General features: G+C 37.9%; 2 protein-coding genes across 2 annotated transcripts; one reads left to right on the top strand and one right to left on the bottom strand.

Moving 5' to 3' along the window:
- The first annotated feature begins 5,979 nt into the window (after positions 1-5,979).
- On the top strand, positions 5,980-8,446 carry LOC113348882 (endoglucanase 17-like). The gene is made up of 7 exons (XM_026592779.1): positions 5,980-6,242; positions 6,350-6,556; positions 6,652-6,945; positions 7,042-7,203; positions 7,305-7,404; positions 7,519-7,682; positions 7,793-8,446. Exons 1-7 carry the CDS (start codon positions 6,012-6,014, stop codon positions 8,123-8,125), a joined length of 1,491 nt encoding a protein of 496 aa, XP_026448564.1. The 5' UTR covers positions 5,980-6,011; the 3' UTR covers positions 8,126-8,446.
- Positions 8,447-9,346: 900 nt separating this feature from the next.
- LOC113348881 (probable acyl-CoA dehydrogenase IBR3) lies at positions 9,347-15,340 on the bottom strand. Its single transcript, XM_026592778.1, has 17 exons — positions 15,206-15,340; positions 14,929-15,078; positions 14,400-14,540; positions 14,178-14,309; positions 13,787-13,963; positions 13,390-13,467; positions 13,104-13,223; positions 12,558-12,656; positions 12,355-12,472; positions 11,803-12,050; positions 11,518-11,706; positions 11,091-11,233; positions 10,802-10,886; positions 10,496-10,705; positions 10,240-10,392; positions 9,981-10,085; positions 9,347-9,876 (listed from the first exon to the last, which is right to left on the bottom strand). The coding sequence occupies exons 1-17, from the start codon at positions 15,338-15,340 to the stop codon at positions 9,685-9,687; spliced, it is 2,475 nt and encodes an 824-aa protein (XP_026448563.1). The 3' UTR covers positions 9,347-9,684.
- Positions 15,341-17,345: the final 2,005 nt, after the last annotated feature.

Raw genomic sequence — 17,345 nt, 5'->3', positions numbered from 1 at the left:
TTTTTTGTGAAGATATATGATTTAATCGGTCGCAAAAAATACAATGTTGTCTCCCGAATGCAGGAATCGGGCTCTTTGATACACGTTTTGATTCCGAATATTATAATCGGTTGGTAATGATACACGTTTTGATTCTGAATATTATACTCGGTAGAACTCTTAAATATCTATCTACCGATTTGGTGGGTATTTCGAGGCACGAATATAATATTTTTTGAAACTATGTAATCAGAACAACAGTATTATAACACTTCAATCTGATTAATCATATTCGAGAATTCCATATTTTATCAAACCGCCGATTAATATTAAAAATTTGAATTTACAGCACTCAAACATCACATGTTATTCTTTTTTCCCAGTCCGAGATGCAACAATCAACGCGGCTTCGAAATGTAGAAACGACTCTCCTCTCCACTTGGAATAAGCATCTTGTGCCGCAAACCTGTCGTATCTGTGCCTAGCAAGAATACGGTTGTACTCGGTGCACAATTTTATATCATGGTGCACCCGTGAAGAAACATGGGATGGTTCATAATTGTGGCGTGGCTTCTTGTACTTACCAACAAAAGGACCCAATGGAACGTTAATCCAAAATATACGATCGTCCTGCTGTTCTTTGGATAGATCTTTCACAATGTAATAATTTTTTATCCATTCGGTCTCTTCCTCAACTTGTTTTAATCTTTCTCTTTGATGGAATTGTTCTTGACCTCGCTTCTTAGCCTTGATTTCCTCTTCCTCCTCCTTCGTTGCCACTAACGATGGTTTAATTTTTTTGGGTTGTTTGTTCCTTTTTTATATTTCTTCTTCCATTGTTGCAATTGATGTAGTTGTTCGCTTGCATCTTCCAAGTGTCGATTGATGATGGACTTGCCATTGAAAAGGTTTTTCATTCTGATTTTTTACTCAATAATAACTGAGAGGGGTTACCCTCCTTATATAGATTAGAGTTCCAACGGCTCTAATTTTTGAAAATATGGCCGTTGAGGTTTCTGAAAATATGGCCGTTGAGGTTTCGTATCAATGATGCACTACAATCGGTTGCTAACGATACACGTATTTCCTCCTAAAAAGACATTCGGTAGCGAACTTAAATTTTTATCTACCGATTAGGTTGGTATTTCTAAACACGACTATATTATTCGGAGGCTATTTTTTTTTTGTAAAGTCCCGAATGTACGATGGCCCAAAAATCAGAATTTGGGAAAAACTGATACTTTTCAAATTTTGAACTTGCAATAATCGGAAGTCAACTTAGTTACCCAAACTTCCGAATATGGGTTGTCTAACCTTCTATATTGGCCTTTGGAACCACCTAGAGCCATGGCATGGTTTGTTTTGAACTTGTAATATTCGGAGGATAATTTTTTTTTGTAAAGTGTCGAATGTACGATGGCCCAAAAATCAGAATTTGGGAAAAACTGATACTTTTCAAATTTTGAACTTGCAATAATCGGAAGTCAACTCAGTTACCCAAACTTCCGAATATGGGTTGTCTAACCTTCTATATTGGCCCTTGGAACCACCTAGATCCATGGCATGGTTTGTTTTGAACTTGTAATATTCGGGGGATAATTTTTTTTTGTAAAATCCCGAATATACGATGGCCCAGAAAATCAGAATTTGGGAAAAACTGATACTTTTCAAATTTTGAACTTGCAATAATCGGAAGTCAACTCAGTTACCCAAACTTCCGAATATGGGTTGTCTAACCTTCTATATTGGCCCTTGTAAAGTCCCGAATGTACAACACAAATCATTGTCATTTATCTGCTCTTCTTTACTTTACGACCGTGACTACCTCCCAGTCCTGCACGACCACGAGTTGGAGCAGCTTCAGTTGGAGCACCTTCATCGCTCGATGAAGCTCGAGTTCTTTTACCCGTCTTTGATACTGCCACCTTGGGCGGATGCCTCTTCGTGACTTTCTCCCCAAACTGGGCAGCATAATCTTCGTTATCCATATTATCAACTAGGTCTCTAGCCTCTTTGATCTTCTCAGCTGGCATGGGATCTCCGCTCTTCAGGCATGCAGTTAACATTTTGGAAACACGCTTGAACCTGTTCACCTGTTTTTTATACGTAATGACATAACATCAAACGGTAATTACCTAAGATTTATAGGAATAATATAAAATGAACAAAAATATAAGAACACGCACCAGTCTATCATAACCAGCTGGTTTGTCTTTGATGATACAATTATAACTTGAACCCGCCGCAGTAGTGTTGGATTTGATTTCACGGATAACCAAAGGATGTGATACGTTGTTATACCAACTCATATAGTCTGGAGAATTTTCATCACCTCGGGTGGTTCGTCTACCAGTGTCGATAATGAAGTCATTCCTCTTATCCCAGTTATCAAGAACAGTAGGTGGGCCTGTGTGAACAATCGTGAGATTGTCACCACTAGAAGAGCACAACTCCAGCTCCAATTTGTAGTAATCCCCCATTTCCTCCACAGGTTGATGTTGTATATACCCGTGTTGTCGCATCACCCTAGAGGAGTTATACATCACATATCCTGTGGGGTGCCACAATGGTCCAAAATAAAGGGACAAGTCCGACCGAATATTTATATGCCCACTGGCTCGATCTTCCTTGTATGGATCAAAGCATACGTCTGAGGCCTTCAATTGGTCCAAAATCACCCTCATGCGAATCAACTGCTGCTCTTTTGTCCTAGAACAGTTGTCTTCAAATATATACTTTGTTCCTCTAGGAGTACCTTTGCACCACCCCGGGTTCTCTCCGACCAACTTCAGGATAGGGAAGTGGTCATAGATCCATGCCTATATACATAAGAAACCAAGTTTTAGTAAATAGATTGTGTATATTCGGTAGTAATTTCCAAACATTATTTCCGATTATATATAATCGGAAATAAAACTAAGTACCTATCCACCGAATAACCAACATTCGGAAATAGATATAGATCATTTCCTAACGAATATGCGTCATTTGGAGTTCAGTAACCTATAGTTTTTCTGGCCTGTATATTCAGTTCTAATATCAAAAGTATATTTCCGATTATATATAATCGGAAAACAAAATAAGTACCTAGCCACCGAATAACCAACATTCGGAACAAGAGATGGATCATTTCGTATCGAATATGCGTCATTTGGAGTTCAGTAACCTATAATACTTTGTCCTATATATTCGGCAGTAACTCCCCAAGACTAAACTCCGATTCTAAACAATCGGAAGTAAAACTAAGTAACATGTTCCCGAATATGCATAGTTTGGAGGTATGAATATGCATCATATGTATTGTCTACCGAATAACTATAGAGTGAGTTATAGAGTTAAAGAAAAAACCTGCAATAGAGCCACGTTCCCGTCAACTTGGCAGGTTCCTAGCCTCGAAGCCTTTCTCAACTCTTCCATCAAGAATGCTAGGCATGTCGTGCCCCAAGAATAGTCACCGACTTCATGGAGAGGATCCAAAAGTTGTATAAGGTTGGCGTCGATCCGGTTGCCAGAAGTATTGGGGAATATGACACATCCCAATACACAAAGGAGATATGCGGTGGCAGCGTGGTTCACTTGCTCATCAGTTAACGTTCCATTCTTTTCCTTCTCCAAGGTGCCTCGGAACATATTCATCAAAGCTGTAATGTTGATCTGTCTTGTTCTGTAACTTGCATGCCTCCTAAACTCTGTTGTTGTTGTCTCTTCATCCCAACCTAAGCACTTTTTAGTGAGAGCATAAAGTTGTGCCCAACTTAACTGCTTTGTGTAGTTAAACTTCACAGTGTGCCTTGGTCGGGAAGGTTAAGAATCTGCACAACATCATCGGGGTAATCGTCATCTCCCCAAACGGCATATGGAAAGTATCGGTCTCAGGATACATTCTCTCCACGAACGCCGATATGGCCACACGATCATGTTCCAACAATGAATTCTCGGCGGCATTAGCTAACCCCGAGTTGGCAACAATTGACTTGAACCTTTCACATTCACCGGATAAAGGCCACGCAAGCATTTTTGTTGGTGCGGCGGTAGGTTTGAGTAGACGGACCGCATCTTGATGATCCTATTAAAGTACATAAAAAAATCCTTAATACAAATATTACGATATAAACATAGACAATACATTAATAAAAAATAGTAATTTTATTACCTCGGTTTCGTATATTTCTCTGGCCCATGAGTCTTTGTATCCAAATAGCAATTTTCCTCCATCCGCCGGTAGCCCAAGGATTGTGCCTGCTGGAATACCCTTCTCTTCAAGTGCTGAGGGACAAGATGTGATGCTTTCTTAGCAATATCCTTCTTTACACCATCTTTTCCTTTTTTGGCTTTTTGGGTACCACTTGGTTGTCCTTCTTCTTCTACTCTTGGCACTGGATCAACTGGTTCAATTTCATGGTGGGGTGTAACTTGTGGAGCAGTTGGTTCTGCACTTTGTTGAGCGGCTTGTTCAATACTTGGTTGCACCCCTTGTCCACTGCCTTGTTGTTCTACACTTTGTTCAGCACTTGGTTGCACTCCTTGTTGACTGCTTTGTTCTTGTAAGCTTTGTTGAGCACTTGAATTATCTTTGGCACTCCTTTCCTTCATAGCACTAGCTGTCACTTTATTCCTCCTTTCTCGACTTTGTCTAAACAACAAAGAAAGGAACAATATTTACAAACTATACAATCGGAAGACAAAGTATGGAAATATAACCCGAATGTACACATTCAGACGTAAGAAGACACATACTGTTCCCGAATACAAAACAATCGAAAGCTAACTAAACATATTTACAACCGAATTTGCATCAATTGGAGTTCAGAAGCTCTAAATTTTTCATCCTACACAATCGGAAGACAAAGTACACAACTATAACCCGAATGAACAAATTCGGAAGTAAGAAGACACATATTTTTCCAGAATGAAAAACAATCAGAATATATTTAAACATGTTTACAACCGAATATTCATCAACTGGAGTTCAGAAACTCTAAAATTTTATCCTACACAATCGGAGGTATAAAACATTATATTGTCTTCCGAATAAATACTGGCCCCAAAATGGGATTTTTCCTATATCAGAAATTTTGAGATTTTTTCAATATATATATATATTCGGTAGTGAGTGTACTTCCGAATACTGTGTGTCTACTTAAATATATTCGGGAGCCAACAAATTCATTAAACTACCGATTATTACCAGTTTGTATCCAGGAAGATATGGCCAACAATATTCGGCCGATAACCATCAGATATTTCTCCCGAATACTGTCGATGTTCTTGAGAAATGAAGAACACGACTACATTCGGAAGTAAATAAGCATGAATATCGCCCGAATCTGGATAAATAACCGAAAACCCTAGAATTTTTTTTTCTCGATTCGTCGAATTAAAGCAAAATAAACCCCAAAAATGATAGATTCTTACCTAATTGGGGCCATTTGAAGTTGATGAAGTGTTTGACTATCGGAATCGCCACCACCGACTACATCGACGGGTACTTCTTCTTCGCGTTCTTCGCGTTCTTTTTCATTTGCAGCAACAATTTCTTTATTTCTTGCTAAAATCCCAATCTTTGGATCGATACCCCGAGCAACGTTTTTGGTTCTAGGTCTGTTGGTTTCATTTCCCTTATCCATTGTTTTATAAACGAATCGACGATGTTTTGATTTTAGGATTCGCGGCGATGTTTCGTTTGAACACAAGAACGAGGGGAAGTTTTTTTTTCTTCCACAATCGGAAGATAATATGAAACTGGAAGAAGAAGAGTTAAAATGAGTAGAATTTTTTTTGATTTGGTTTTTATACAGTTTTACCAGAAGGGCATTTATGTAACTTCAATATCATATAGGGTACCCCTTAACTAGAGTCTTTGGCTGGGTATAAATTGATGGCCCCTAAATCCTTTAGGATGGCCCCTAAAAACGCGAGGTTAATTAGTAGCAAAGCAGGGATCTTTTTAAAGAGAGGCAGTAGCGCTTATAAATAGAACCTTCTCTCTATCACAGATTCCACAGTTCACACCCAAGAGAGAGTAGCTGAAAATGGGTTCCTCTGTTTTTTCTTCTTGTGTTATGATCATGCTATGTTTCTTCATCTGTTTCTCACTCTGTGATGCTACATACTACAAGAAACGTGTTGCTTCTCACAACTACAGAGATGCACTCACCAAATCAATCCTGTTCTTTGAAGGACAAAGATCAGGAAAGCTCCCTGCTAATCACAGAGTTTCATGGAGAAAAGACTCTGGTCTCTCTGATGGGTCAGCCTTGAATGTAAACTACAACTCATCAAACTCCTAAACTTTTCATCCTTCTCTACTCTCTACATTTTGGTTCAGCAAGAACTAACTTTTTTTTTTTCCTTTTACTTTTTGTTGCAGGTTGATTTAGTTGGAGGGTATTATGATGCAGGGGACAATGTGAAGTTTGGTTTACCAATGGCTTTCACAACTACTATGCTCTCATGGAGTGTTCTTGAATTTGGTGGGTTGATGAAGAGTGAGTTACAAAATGCAAGAAACGCCATTAAATGGGGTTCTGATTATCTTCTTAAAGCTACTGCTCATCCCGGCACCATTTATGTTCAGGTTCCATTTCTTGACAACCCATTTTGGAATGATTTGATTAGTTGAAATATGCAAGTGTTTGAGGGTCTAATCAATGGTTCCCTGTAATAATGTAGGTTGGTGATGCAAACAAAGATCATGCGTGTTGGGAAAGACCAGAAGATATGGACACAGCAAGATCTGTTTACAAAGTAGACAAAAACAACCCTGGTTCTGATGTTGCTGGTGAAACTGCTGCTGCTCTTGCTGCTGCTTCTCTAGTGTTTAGGAAATGTGATCCTAATTACTCCAAAGTTCTCCTCAAAAGAGCTCAAATGGTGTTTGCATTTGCTGATAAATACAGAGGAACTTACAGTACTGGTCTTCATAAAGATGTTTGCCCTTTTTACTGTTCCTTTTCTGGTTATCATGTGAGTAACATTTGCAACTTTTTTGGTGGTTTTTTTTCTTCTTCTTCAAAATCTGTTGATGTTTAGAATCTGATTCTGGTTTTGTAAATTAATCAGGATGAATTGTTGTGGGGAGCAGCTTGGTTACAAAAAGCAACAAAGAAACCAACATATTTGAATTACATTCACACAAATGGTGTCAATCTTGGTGCTGATGATTATGATAATGTATTTGGTTGGGATAATAAACATGTTGGTGCTAGAATTCTTCTTTCCAAGGTCCTTATTTTCAACTCAATCTTGACTTTTTCTTTCCTCACTAATTTATTTACCAATTACCAATTAATTAACAAAATGCATTCATTGTTGTTTGATTTCAGGCATTTCTTGTTTCAAAAGTTCAATCTCTAGCTGATTTCAAAGGTCATGCAGATAGTTTCATATGTTCTCTCATGCCTGGTTCCTCAAAATACACCCCAGGTCCCCCCTCTCCCTCTACTCTCTAGATTTCTCCTATCTCTCATCCTTTACAGGGGTATCTATGTTTTTCTTTTTTTTGTTTTGATTTTAACGGCTAGTTTTCATGTTTTTAAGGTGGTTTACTATACAAATTGAGTGATAGCAACATGCAGTATGTTACATCTACTTCATTCCTCATGCTAACATACGCCAAGTACTTGACAAAATCACACAAAGTTGTTACCTGTGGTGGTACCACATTTTCACCCAGGAAAATCAGAACCCTTGCCAAGAAACAAGTAAGTTTTCAGTTGTTTTCTGTTTGTCATCCCCTTTTGTGTAATTTTATCTTTTTAGCGGCGTATTTTAGCGTGGGCCTATAATGTTGTCCTATTGTGCGCTTGTATAGGTGGACTACCTGCTGGGGAACAATCCGCTGAGGATGTCGTATATGGTGGGATATGGAAACAAATACCCGCAAAGAATTCATCACAGAGGAGCATCTATACCGTCTAAATCATCACATCCAGAGAAGATCCAATGCTCAGCAGGATTCAGTTTCTTAAACACAAAGTCGCCCAACCCTAATGTCCATGTTGGTGCTATTGTTGGTGGACCTGATTTGCGCGATCAATTCCCAGATATCAGGACTGATTATGAACAATCTGAACCGTCCACTTATATGAATGCTCCTTTAGTTGGTTCTTTAGCTTATCTGGCTCACTCTTTTGGTCAAATCTAGTCAGAAGCAGTAGAAGAAAAAGGGTCAAAAAGAAAATTACCCTAAACCCTCATGAGTGTTATGTTACTATAATCTTATATAAATATGAGTAGTGTCAAATCATTAAACCAAGCTAGCTGTTATTATGGGTTGTTAATTAGGGAGTTTTAAAATAGTGTTGTTGAATGGTTTTCTAAAGAGACCAAAACCCAAGGTTTATAGCTCTAGAAAACCATCTTTATGTAGTTCTCTTTGCCGTAGCCGGGAATGGATTTCATCACGTGTAATTTGCAGCATCTTGTTATTTAATATAATGAAGAAATTATGATTGCATTGTGTTCTTCTTCACGTCCACTTGTAGCAGTAGAACTAGAAGGTGTTGGAACTTGGAAGTTGTGATTTTGGCATGAGCAGTTCAAATCCGAATCCACTCGTTTGCATTAGAAAATGGGTTTTGTCGTAAGATTTTAGGGTTTAGCAACACTGCCCAAGGCAACCAAAACAAAGTGTTATTAAAGCAATCGTTTTTGTTTTTAGTAATTTTAGTTACTAGTGAAAACTAGTACGCAAGTACTGATTAAAGTAAGTAACTTGTTAGAGTTTAATATTCCGACGGATGGATAATGAGATGGGAAACGCAACACATGGGGAGTGAGAAGGACATGCTTGCTTCCGAGCTAGGGTCAAAGCTCTGAGTTGTGTCAGGATGTAGAGTCAGTAAGAAAAAGAAAGCAAAGTAAACAAACTAGCTAGCTAGGTAATAAAGTAGTAGTAGATAGGTTCGTTGGTTGCAAGTAAATTAAAGACTGAGAAGAAGCAGAAATGAAAAAGATTGATTGTGATTTTTGAGAGAGAAAGGGAGGGGGGCATAACATGGGAAGGAAGACAAAGGAATTCCAGGGACAACAAGACATTCTTATTTCACATCTTTCATTCTGAGGGAGGGACCTTTGTTCTCGTGGGCTAGCTTGAACATGGGGTACCTGGTTTCTTGCTAGGCTTGAATTCTGCCGGTGGTGCGGCTGCCCGGGGTTGCATTGTTCCCCATAAGATGCATTCATAAAACCTTTCTAGATATTTTTGTGTTGATGACTGGGAGTTTTATCACTCATGAAGATGTGCTTTACTGAAAGAGCAGATGATGATGCATTGTGAAAAAGACTTCAATTTCCCAATTTTAAAAACACCAACTGGTCTTTGATCATTATTACTTATTAGGGTTTAAAGGGAACATCTTATCCATTGTGAAAAATGGCAGTTTGCCCTTTACTTAAGAGACCCACTCAAAGGCACATATGCTGAACAATCTAATAATAGTGTTTTCATAAAAAAAGAAAACCGGAGTTGATGATGCTATGGATGATGATCAACTAGGACATACTAATATTGTCATCTGACTTATTTCGAATAAGAAATTGTAACTTCTATCTAGTATCTATTCCCCTTGCCAGAGAGCAGTTGCACATGCGTCTCTTATACATACTGGGGGTTTAATGTGTTCATGATTTTATTCTGCATGGGTTATTTCTCTATTTCATCATGCGTTTTATTACATTTTCGAGAATTTTGAGACTCATTATCTATATCTTAGCTCGTTGGAGTTCTAACTTGGCGATGGTGCCTAAGTGAACTTCATCTGGTCCATCAGCAATTCTCAACGTCCTAGCTGTTACCCAAAGGTGAGCAAGAACAGTGTCAGATGATACACCAGCACCACCATGAACTTGTATTGCCCTATCAAGTACTTCGAGTGCCATATTGGGAGCTGCAACCTACTCAGTTCCAACAATAAGATAACAGTGGCTTAAAATTTATGGACAACTTAAAATAACTACATGAAAGGTCTCCAACAATCTGACTTTTAGAAAGAGACTACCTTAGCCATTGCAAGGATTCCACGGGATTTTTTGTTTCCAAGCCGGTCGAGCTGGTCTGCTGCTTCCAAAACTAACAATCTTGTCTTCTCCAGCTCTACTCGACACTGCAGAGCCATTTTAATAGAGAAAACTAAATTGTTACATATCACAACATTTTTCATCATAGCTGCACGTCGAATGTACTGATATCCAATTAATCCAGAATTTGTCAATTAAAATTTTGGATCTTTTTTGTATCAGTAACTTATCAAGTCTTACCTTAGCCATATCAGACAAGAAGGAACCTTGTTCTGCAATCAATTTCCCAAACACTCTCCTTTGAAGAGCCCTTTGGGCCATTATCTGCATTCCTCGTTCTGCCGCACCTATCAGCCTCATACAATGGTGAAGCCTTCCTGGTCCCAACCTACCCTGTAATGCTTACATACATGAGATACAGAAAAATGTGGTGCACATCTAATTGCTGCAATGCAATAAAATAGATCTTCACAAAGTAGAATCTATTAGCCTTTACCTGAGCAATTTCAAATCCACGACCTTCCCCTAGCAGAATATTGTTGGCTGGAACTCGAACATTTTCAAACACCAACTCCGCATGTCCGTGAGGGGCATCATCAAAACCAAATACCATTAGTGGTCTCTTCACATGAACTCCTGGAGTTTTCATATCTACTAAGATCATGGACTGTTGTTTATGTTTAGCTGCATTGAAATCTGATTTTCCCTGCACATATTCAAAGCTTTTCAAGTTAAAAAACGGGGAACAAAATGAAGACAGAGTCACTATAAACTAATGGATCTTCACAGAAGTACGACTGACCATAACTATTAGTAATCTGCACCTAGGATCCATTGCTCCACTTGTCCACCATTTGGTACCATTTATGATGTACGAGTTTCCTTGCCTGCAGAATAATCTCAAATTCTTAAGCTAAATTCTATAGTTTTGGAGAACTTCAAGAACTCCATAACCAAATAAACTAAGTTATTTTGAAATCAGCAGTAACTTGACTCTGCAGAAAATTTGCAACAACCTAACTTAAACAAATTCAGAGGCAGTAAGATAGCTTGTTCTGAACCCAAGAAACTCTGTACTTCTATAGACTTACCTTGAAATTGAGCACTCGATGTTGGTGGCATCAGAAGATGCTACTTGTGGTTCTGTCATCGCAAATGCAGAGCGGATTTTACCCTCCAGCAAAGGAATAAGCCACTCTTGTTGTTGCTCTTTAGTTCCATAACGCAGCAATACCTAGAAGGAGGCGAAAAACAGTTACCAGCTAAATCATCATAAAGACAGATAGGACACGAGATTCTCAAGAAGAAGTACCAACACAAAAAAGTAAAAAGCACTCCATGGACAAAAGAAAAACACTAAAGAATACGCCAAGACAATCACACGTTCTTTAACTTATTAATACCTTTGCTGCTAAGGTTTTCTACAACATCTTGTGTATATACATATGAATTATTACCAATATTACAAAAACATAAGTAGAAAGCACGAAGACCTAACAACCTCGTAGAAATATGTACCTCCATGTTTCCAGTATCAGGTGCACCACAGTTAAACACCTGTGGGGCCCAAACAGAACGTCCCATGATCTCACAAAGGTAACCATACTCGAGGTTAGAAAGCCCGGCACCAAAAAGATTGTTTCCATTCCCAGGAGTGCGTTCTGCGTCATCAAAAAGCAGTTTTTTTGCTCTAGCGGCGCTGTCCAACTGCATATTAATCAAAAGAATATGATTTGAAGCTCATCTTAATAGTCATTGGATTAACACATAGATCTTACAGGAACTAACTGCCAAGTTACATACAGGTATCCACAAGTTCCATAGACCTTCTCTTTTCGCCAGCTCTTTCAAGTTCTCCTCCTCTGGATGGACAGTCCAGCGCATGTTCGACTGAGCAAGTTCACTGAATTTACTTTCCATGGGATATATGCGAGTTTCCATGAACTTCAGTAATTTGTTTCTCAATTCAAGAATCTTTCGGCTGGGAACAAATTTCCCACTGTCTTTTGAAAGGCCTTCACTCTCAGTTGCAAATTGTTTCGGATTAGTTGCTGCAAATAAACGGCCAGGATAGTGGGAAGGAGAATTAACACTACTGTTGGTAATTCATGTGTGCTAAAAACAACCATAACACCTGTACATTCTTCCGGATTAATGGATAGGATGGAAGCAGAGAGGAGAACATATATTTTTAAAGACAATGCATTTTCAGATTTTAAATCAAGTAATCAACTAACTGAGCAGAGTATACTGAGGATGTGATGTTGCATATTCTTTAATGGCACTGCTTTAACTAACTGAGCAAAGTATCTAAACCAGTAAGATACCAGATATGATATTTAATTATCAAATTACCAGAAGGAGGGTGATCTGGAAGCACAGATTTTCGCCGGATATATGTGTACGCGCAATCTATAACAACAGTTCCTAATTTCCCAGCAACCTGGGCACGCTTGCCTCCTGAAGCATTACCCTACAATTAAGTAGAAAACAACTTCAGGATAATTGCACATACATAGTTATACACTAATACTGAAAATGCAAAGGGCAACAAGTACCAGAATCCATCTGTTGTACACCCCAGCATAGATAGATGCACCACGGAACAGGGACAAGGCGACATAAAACTTCCAGTCCACAGCTGGCCATGGCTTTCCCTAAATTCAAATTTATAGTAAAAATTTAAGATCCTCTTGGAGTTGAGAAAGAAAAATGAATAAGAAGTAGTGTGGACGATAAACAATAAGGAACGCCAGCAACAACAAATGTATGTTTCACTGCGTGCATGCAGGAATGGAACCAACAATTTTATGTACAACCAATAGCAGAAAAGTGTAACTTCTTCACAATCACAACGATCCAGCTCCAGAATCTATTTTACTTGTATCAAAAAGCAGCAGTCATGAATGGTGAATGTTTTGTAGTTTGGTGGAACCATCAAATAATAGCTATCTTTACTTTCATGTGCACCATATCGATTAATCATAATGACTGTACTTAATTTTGCTTGGAAAATTCAGCAACTTACACGAAACCATTGAACAAATAAATAGTGATTATCCAATCCATCCATTAAGAAACATCAAGTTGGTGGTGCCACTTACAGTCAAAGAGCAGTACTCTGCCAGGAATTCTGCTAATGAAGGGATCCCATCGGGAATCCTAGTGGCCTCAAATCCACCAGGTGATTCTGTGTTATCATCTGTTACATCCATAACGTAAGGCTGCCAGGAAGGAAAACACTAGTCAGTTCATGCTTGACAGTTGTTTGCAGTCTTCCAATAATATGGACAGACAAATGTAGAAGTACGAAACACACTTGCAAGGATATCGAATTGAGGAACAGTGAGAGTTGTACCAGTCTTTTAATAGAGGTTTTCCAATACATACCATAGTGCTGTATGCAACATCACACATTTGGTTCCCAAGAGTTGATAACTCCCAATCAAGTATGCCTATCACCTTATCCTGCACCAGGATGCACACCTTAATAAATTTGTGACTTGGATTCCTGTCTTTCTTACAGAACTTTCTAGTCCTGACTTATTCCAATTACAAGCTTATAAAAAGGGTCACTGTATGAATATATGGCACTACAGCATGTTTCGAATTTTTTATACCATCCAAAGCAGCTTACGGTCGCTACAGCTCAATGTATATAAAATAACTTAAGACTCTGGTTGGACAACTAAAACATGATTCGGGTCTACTCATGATTGACAAGTAGTTGGCCTTTATTAGTTTTCATCTTGCAGATGGTTAAAGAAAGAAAACTGTAATGCCATACCTCAACAGGATGGAACACTAAATTGTCAATACGAAAGTCGCCGTGAACTAGACCTCCAGTAGAGTCTTCTAGAGGAATATGTTGCTGTAACCAGCTAGCCAATTCTAGCATCTTTGGATCACGTGGAGGTTTACCTTCACTAGTTGAAATCATATACTGTTTTCCCCATCTCTCTACCTGAATAAGAAACATTTTCATTAGGTAATTCAACTCATAGGTATATGACCTTAGTATGTGAAAATATATGAATACCATGTTCTAGCTCCTTTGGTTCCAAAAACCTACAAAAAATGGACCTCAAGTTCTTCATGTCGAGACGAAACTATGCAATAATATGCAGAAGTAACAAACCTTTTCAGGATTATGTTAGTAGCTAGGATAAATGGCGTACCTGCCGCTTACAATAGTCATTTCTCCGGCCAAACTTTCCTAACCCAATCGAGTCCACATTAACACTGTGTAAAGAAGCTAAGGCTTTGGCAGTTGCATGATAAATAGCATTTCTCTTCTCTGGGGTTACTCCCTGATCGAAAATAAGTTAGCGGTTAAAAGGTACAGATCAGTCATAGCCAACGTCCTCCAACACTTCTAAAGTAAACAACAATTCACTTACTGGTAGCTTGGGATTCAAGTAAATCCGTCCTTCCAAATACTCCATAATGTAGAAGGGAGTTCCTATTACACTCGAATCTGTACACAAACAAAACACCTTTGGAACAGGAACTTGTGTATGAACACCTAACGCCTCCAGAACCTGAGATACTTCAAAAAATTTGAATATTTTAGTTTACCAAAGTACCATTTCCCTTTCCATCTCTTTGATACAACGCTTCCACACTGACCCAATCGTCATTCCAAGAAACAAAACCATTCACCTTCATCAATTCCATAAATGTAAAAATAAATAAAAGCACACACTATCTGTAGCCATATGGAACATCATTATCAACCTTCGGATGATATTCCAAATTGGTGTTTGGGATCTCATCATATCCCTTCATTTGCTGAGTGTGTCCGTGCAAACAGACGTACAAACAACACGATTGTCCCCCACAACATGAATATTTTCTCTAAGGAACTGAAATACTAACTATTAACTACCTAATTCCATTAAATTAAATAAAAAATCACAAAAAAATGACCTGAAATTCTCTTTCTACAGCATGAGCAGATTGAAGCAATTTCCCAGGGGGTTTCTTTCGCACAACATATTTCTTTTTCACAACTTCTGTTCCTCCTTCTGTTGAACTAACTTCCATTAGATAAGTTGGATTCGATTGACCATATCCAAACTTCATCAATCAAATTCACCCACAAAATCAACAAGAAAAGTCATTAATTCAGTAAAATAAAACCAATTCCATATCAAATTCTATCAGTTAATCATCAAAAATTAACAAGAATTAGAGAATTACTGACTTGTTTTAGACCGATTTTAACCGGAGAAGAAGGAAATCCATGAACATGTTCTTTAGCGTATTCACCTAAAGAATTAAGATTCAACTCGCCGTCCGGTTGAAATTGAACTAAAAGATCAGATGTACGACTCGCCATGGAAGAAAATTTAGTGTGTTTTCTCCCCCAAAATGAGATCCCTAATGTCGACTCGAAAATTAGTGTGAGACAAGAAGAGAGAAAGAAGGGAATTTGGGAAAGAGAAACCCGAAAAATTCATCCAACAAACCAAATAATTTTGTTTGTTTCCATTTATAGGTTTGAGTTTCCGAGGGAAAATAATTAAGTGACATTTATCTTTAACAGATGGGACAGTGTCACACACTGTGAGCGAATTACTCATTGAGTAATACTACACCTACGGGCAGATAATCCCGTCAAAGTTGCCGAGAGGTGATCAGACGGTATCTAGGTAGCCCTGTAGCGTTTGGATAATCAATGGGAAAAGGTGAGGCCCTACTATTTGTTTCAGGCGGTATGTTTGACGAGATTTTCCGTTGATAACGCTAATATTTTATACTAATTTTGGAAACAGAAAATGGGTCATTTCCCCATAATATCGAACCTTCCGGTTCAGATGGACGTGAAAGTTTTTACACGGATTAAATGGACTAGAATTATTTAAATGTTAACGACCAGATGTACCTTTTAACAAATCTTGTCATTGTCTTGAAATTATCGATCTTTCCTTTCTCTCCAACATCTAAAAAAGAGATCAACAGTACCATAATCACCTTTTTTCGTCGTTGCTCCAACACAATTATTTTTCTTCATCGTTGCTCCACCATAAATATCTTTCTCCGTCGTTGTTCCAACGTCTGCTCACCATCAACAACATCAACAATATCATCATCTTTGTCCACCGTTTGCACCATCAACTGTAACATCGTCGTTGAAATTGGTCTCTCTACAGTCTGCAAACACCAGCACCAGCTACAACATGAAAATTTCCTACCATAATTAGGGTTTCAAATGATCAGTTTCACAAAATGTCTTTAAGGACTCGTAAGTTTCCAAACCCTAACTCTGTTTTGATTTTATTTTCAATATTTCATGACTAATTTGCTGAATTGGTTGATTTTATCTTCATTTCACTTAATTGTAGTTGATGTGTCGATTTGTTACACTGGTTGATTTTATTTTCATTTCATTGAATGTAATTGGATTTTAGTTGATTGTTATAATGAACTTAATGGTTATAAGTGTTGGACGAAAATGGTTTGCATCTGTTTATATGTATTGGATAAAACTGGTTTGCATATTATATGGGTTAAGAATTCACAAGAAGAAAGCTAATCCTCCATTATCGAAGGCATGCTCATCATGTGTTTATAAGAATGTCAAAATAGTTAGAAGATGAAACTGGTTTCATCCTGTCAAAAATTACTTTCGCCAGAGTGTGCAGGTTGGATATGTTTATGAATGTATACGTTTCAGAATATGAAGGATGAAACCAGTTTCAACCTGTACAGAAATCTGTGTTTTTGTCTTTCATAATATGAAGGATGAAACCAATTTCACCCTGACCAAATATTTGTTTTTTTCTTCAAAATATGAAGGATGAAATCAGTTTCACCCTGGACAAAAATAGTTTATGGTAAAATTTGTTTGTATCGTGTTTGTAAGAATGTCCGAGTGAGTTTCTACGGCCTATAATATATATAGAATCTTTATAGCTAAATGTGATCCATATAGAATTACCTAGTTAGCTAAATGTGATCCATATAGCATATATCACTAAGCCTAGCAAATAACAACTTTGCTTGGACTTGGAATGTTTGCCGAGTTTCTATGGCCTTAGAATGTGACGAAATCTTATAGTGTATATTGATGCAGGGGCATAAACCAATCTTATGTGTTTGTTTGCTTATGCATTATGCAGTCGGATAATGTCTTCAAAACTGACATGCATAAACCGGTTTCATCTTACATCCTGCATTATTATGAGATGAAACTGGTTTCATCATGTGTTGTCACTTGATGAGCATAGTTTCATCCATGTTTCATCATGTGTTGACATTTGTTATTATTCTTTCTTTATTTTTACAGTTTCATCTTGATTGCCATTGGATATGAAACCTTTGTACATCCTGTCAAATGAAAC

Source organism: Papaver somniferum, chromosome 2 (assembly GCF_003573695.1).
Source record: "Papaver somniferum cultivar HN1 chromosome 2, ASM357369v1, whole genome shotgun sequence".
Taxonomy (NCBI): Eukaryota; Viridiplantae; Streptophyta; class Magnoliopsida; order Ranunculales; family Papaveraceae; genus Papaver; species Papaver somniferum.
Note: the sequence above shows the minus strand (reverse complement) of the source record. Positions and strands in the feature narration are given on the sequence as shown.

Bases quoted from the DNA above. Each gene is read 5' to 3' on its own strand.
- LOC113348882 (XM_026592779.1), top strand. From the start codon at position 6,012: ATGGGTTCCTCTGTTTTTTCTTCTTGTGTTATGATCATGCTATGTTTC. The intron at 6,243-6,349 runs GTAAACTACAAC...TTTTTGTTGCAG, and splicing joins CTGATGGGTCAGCCTTGAAT to GTTGATTTAGTTGGAGGGTA. The intron at 7,204-7,304 runs GTCCTTATTTTC...GTTTGATTTCAG, and splicing joins CTAGAATTCTTCTTTCCAAG to GCATTTCTTGTTTCAAAAGT.
- LOC113348881 (XM_026592778.1), bottom strand. From the start codon at position 15,340: ATGGCGAGTCGTACATCTGATCTTTTAGTTCAATTTCAACCGGACGGC. The intron at 14,541-14,928 runs GTCATTTTTTTG...GAAGTATCTCAG, and splicing joins CTGTAGAAAGAGAATTTCAG to GTTCTGGAGGCGTTAGGTGT. The intron at 10,887-11,090 runs GTAAGTCTATAG...ATTATTCTGCAG, and splicing joins ATCGAGTGCTCAATTTCAAG to GCAAGGAAACTCGTACATCA.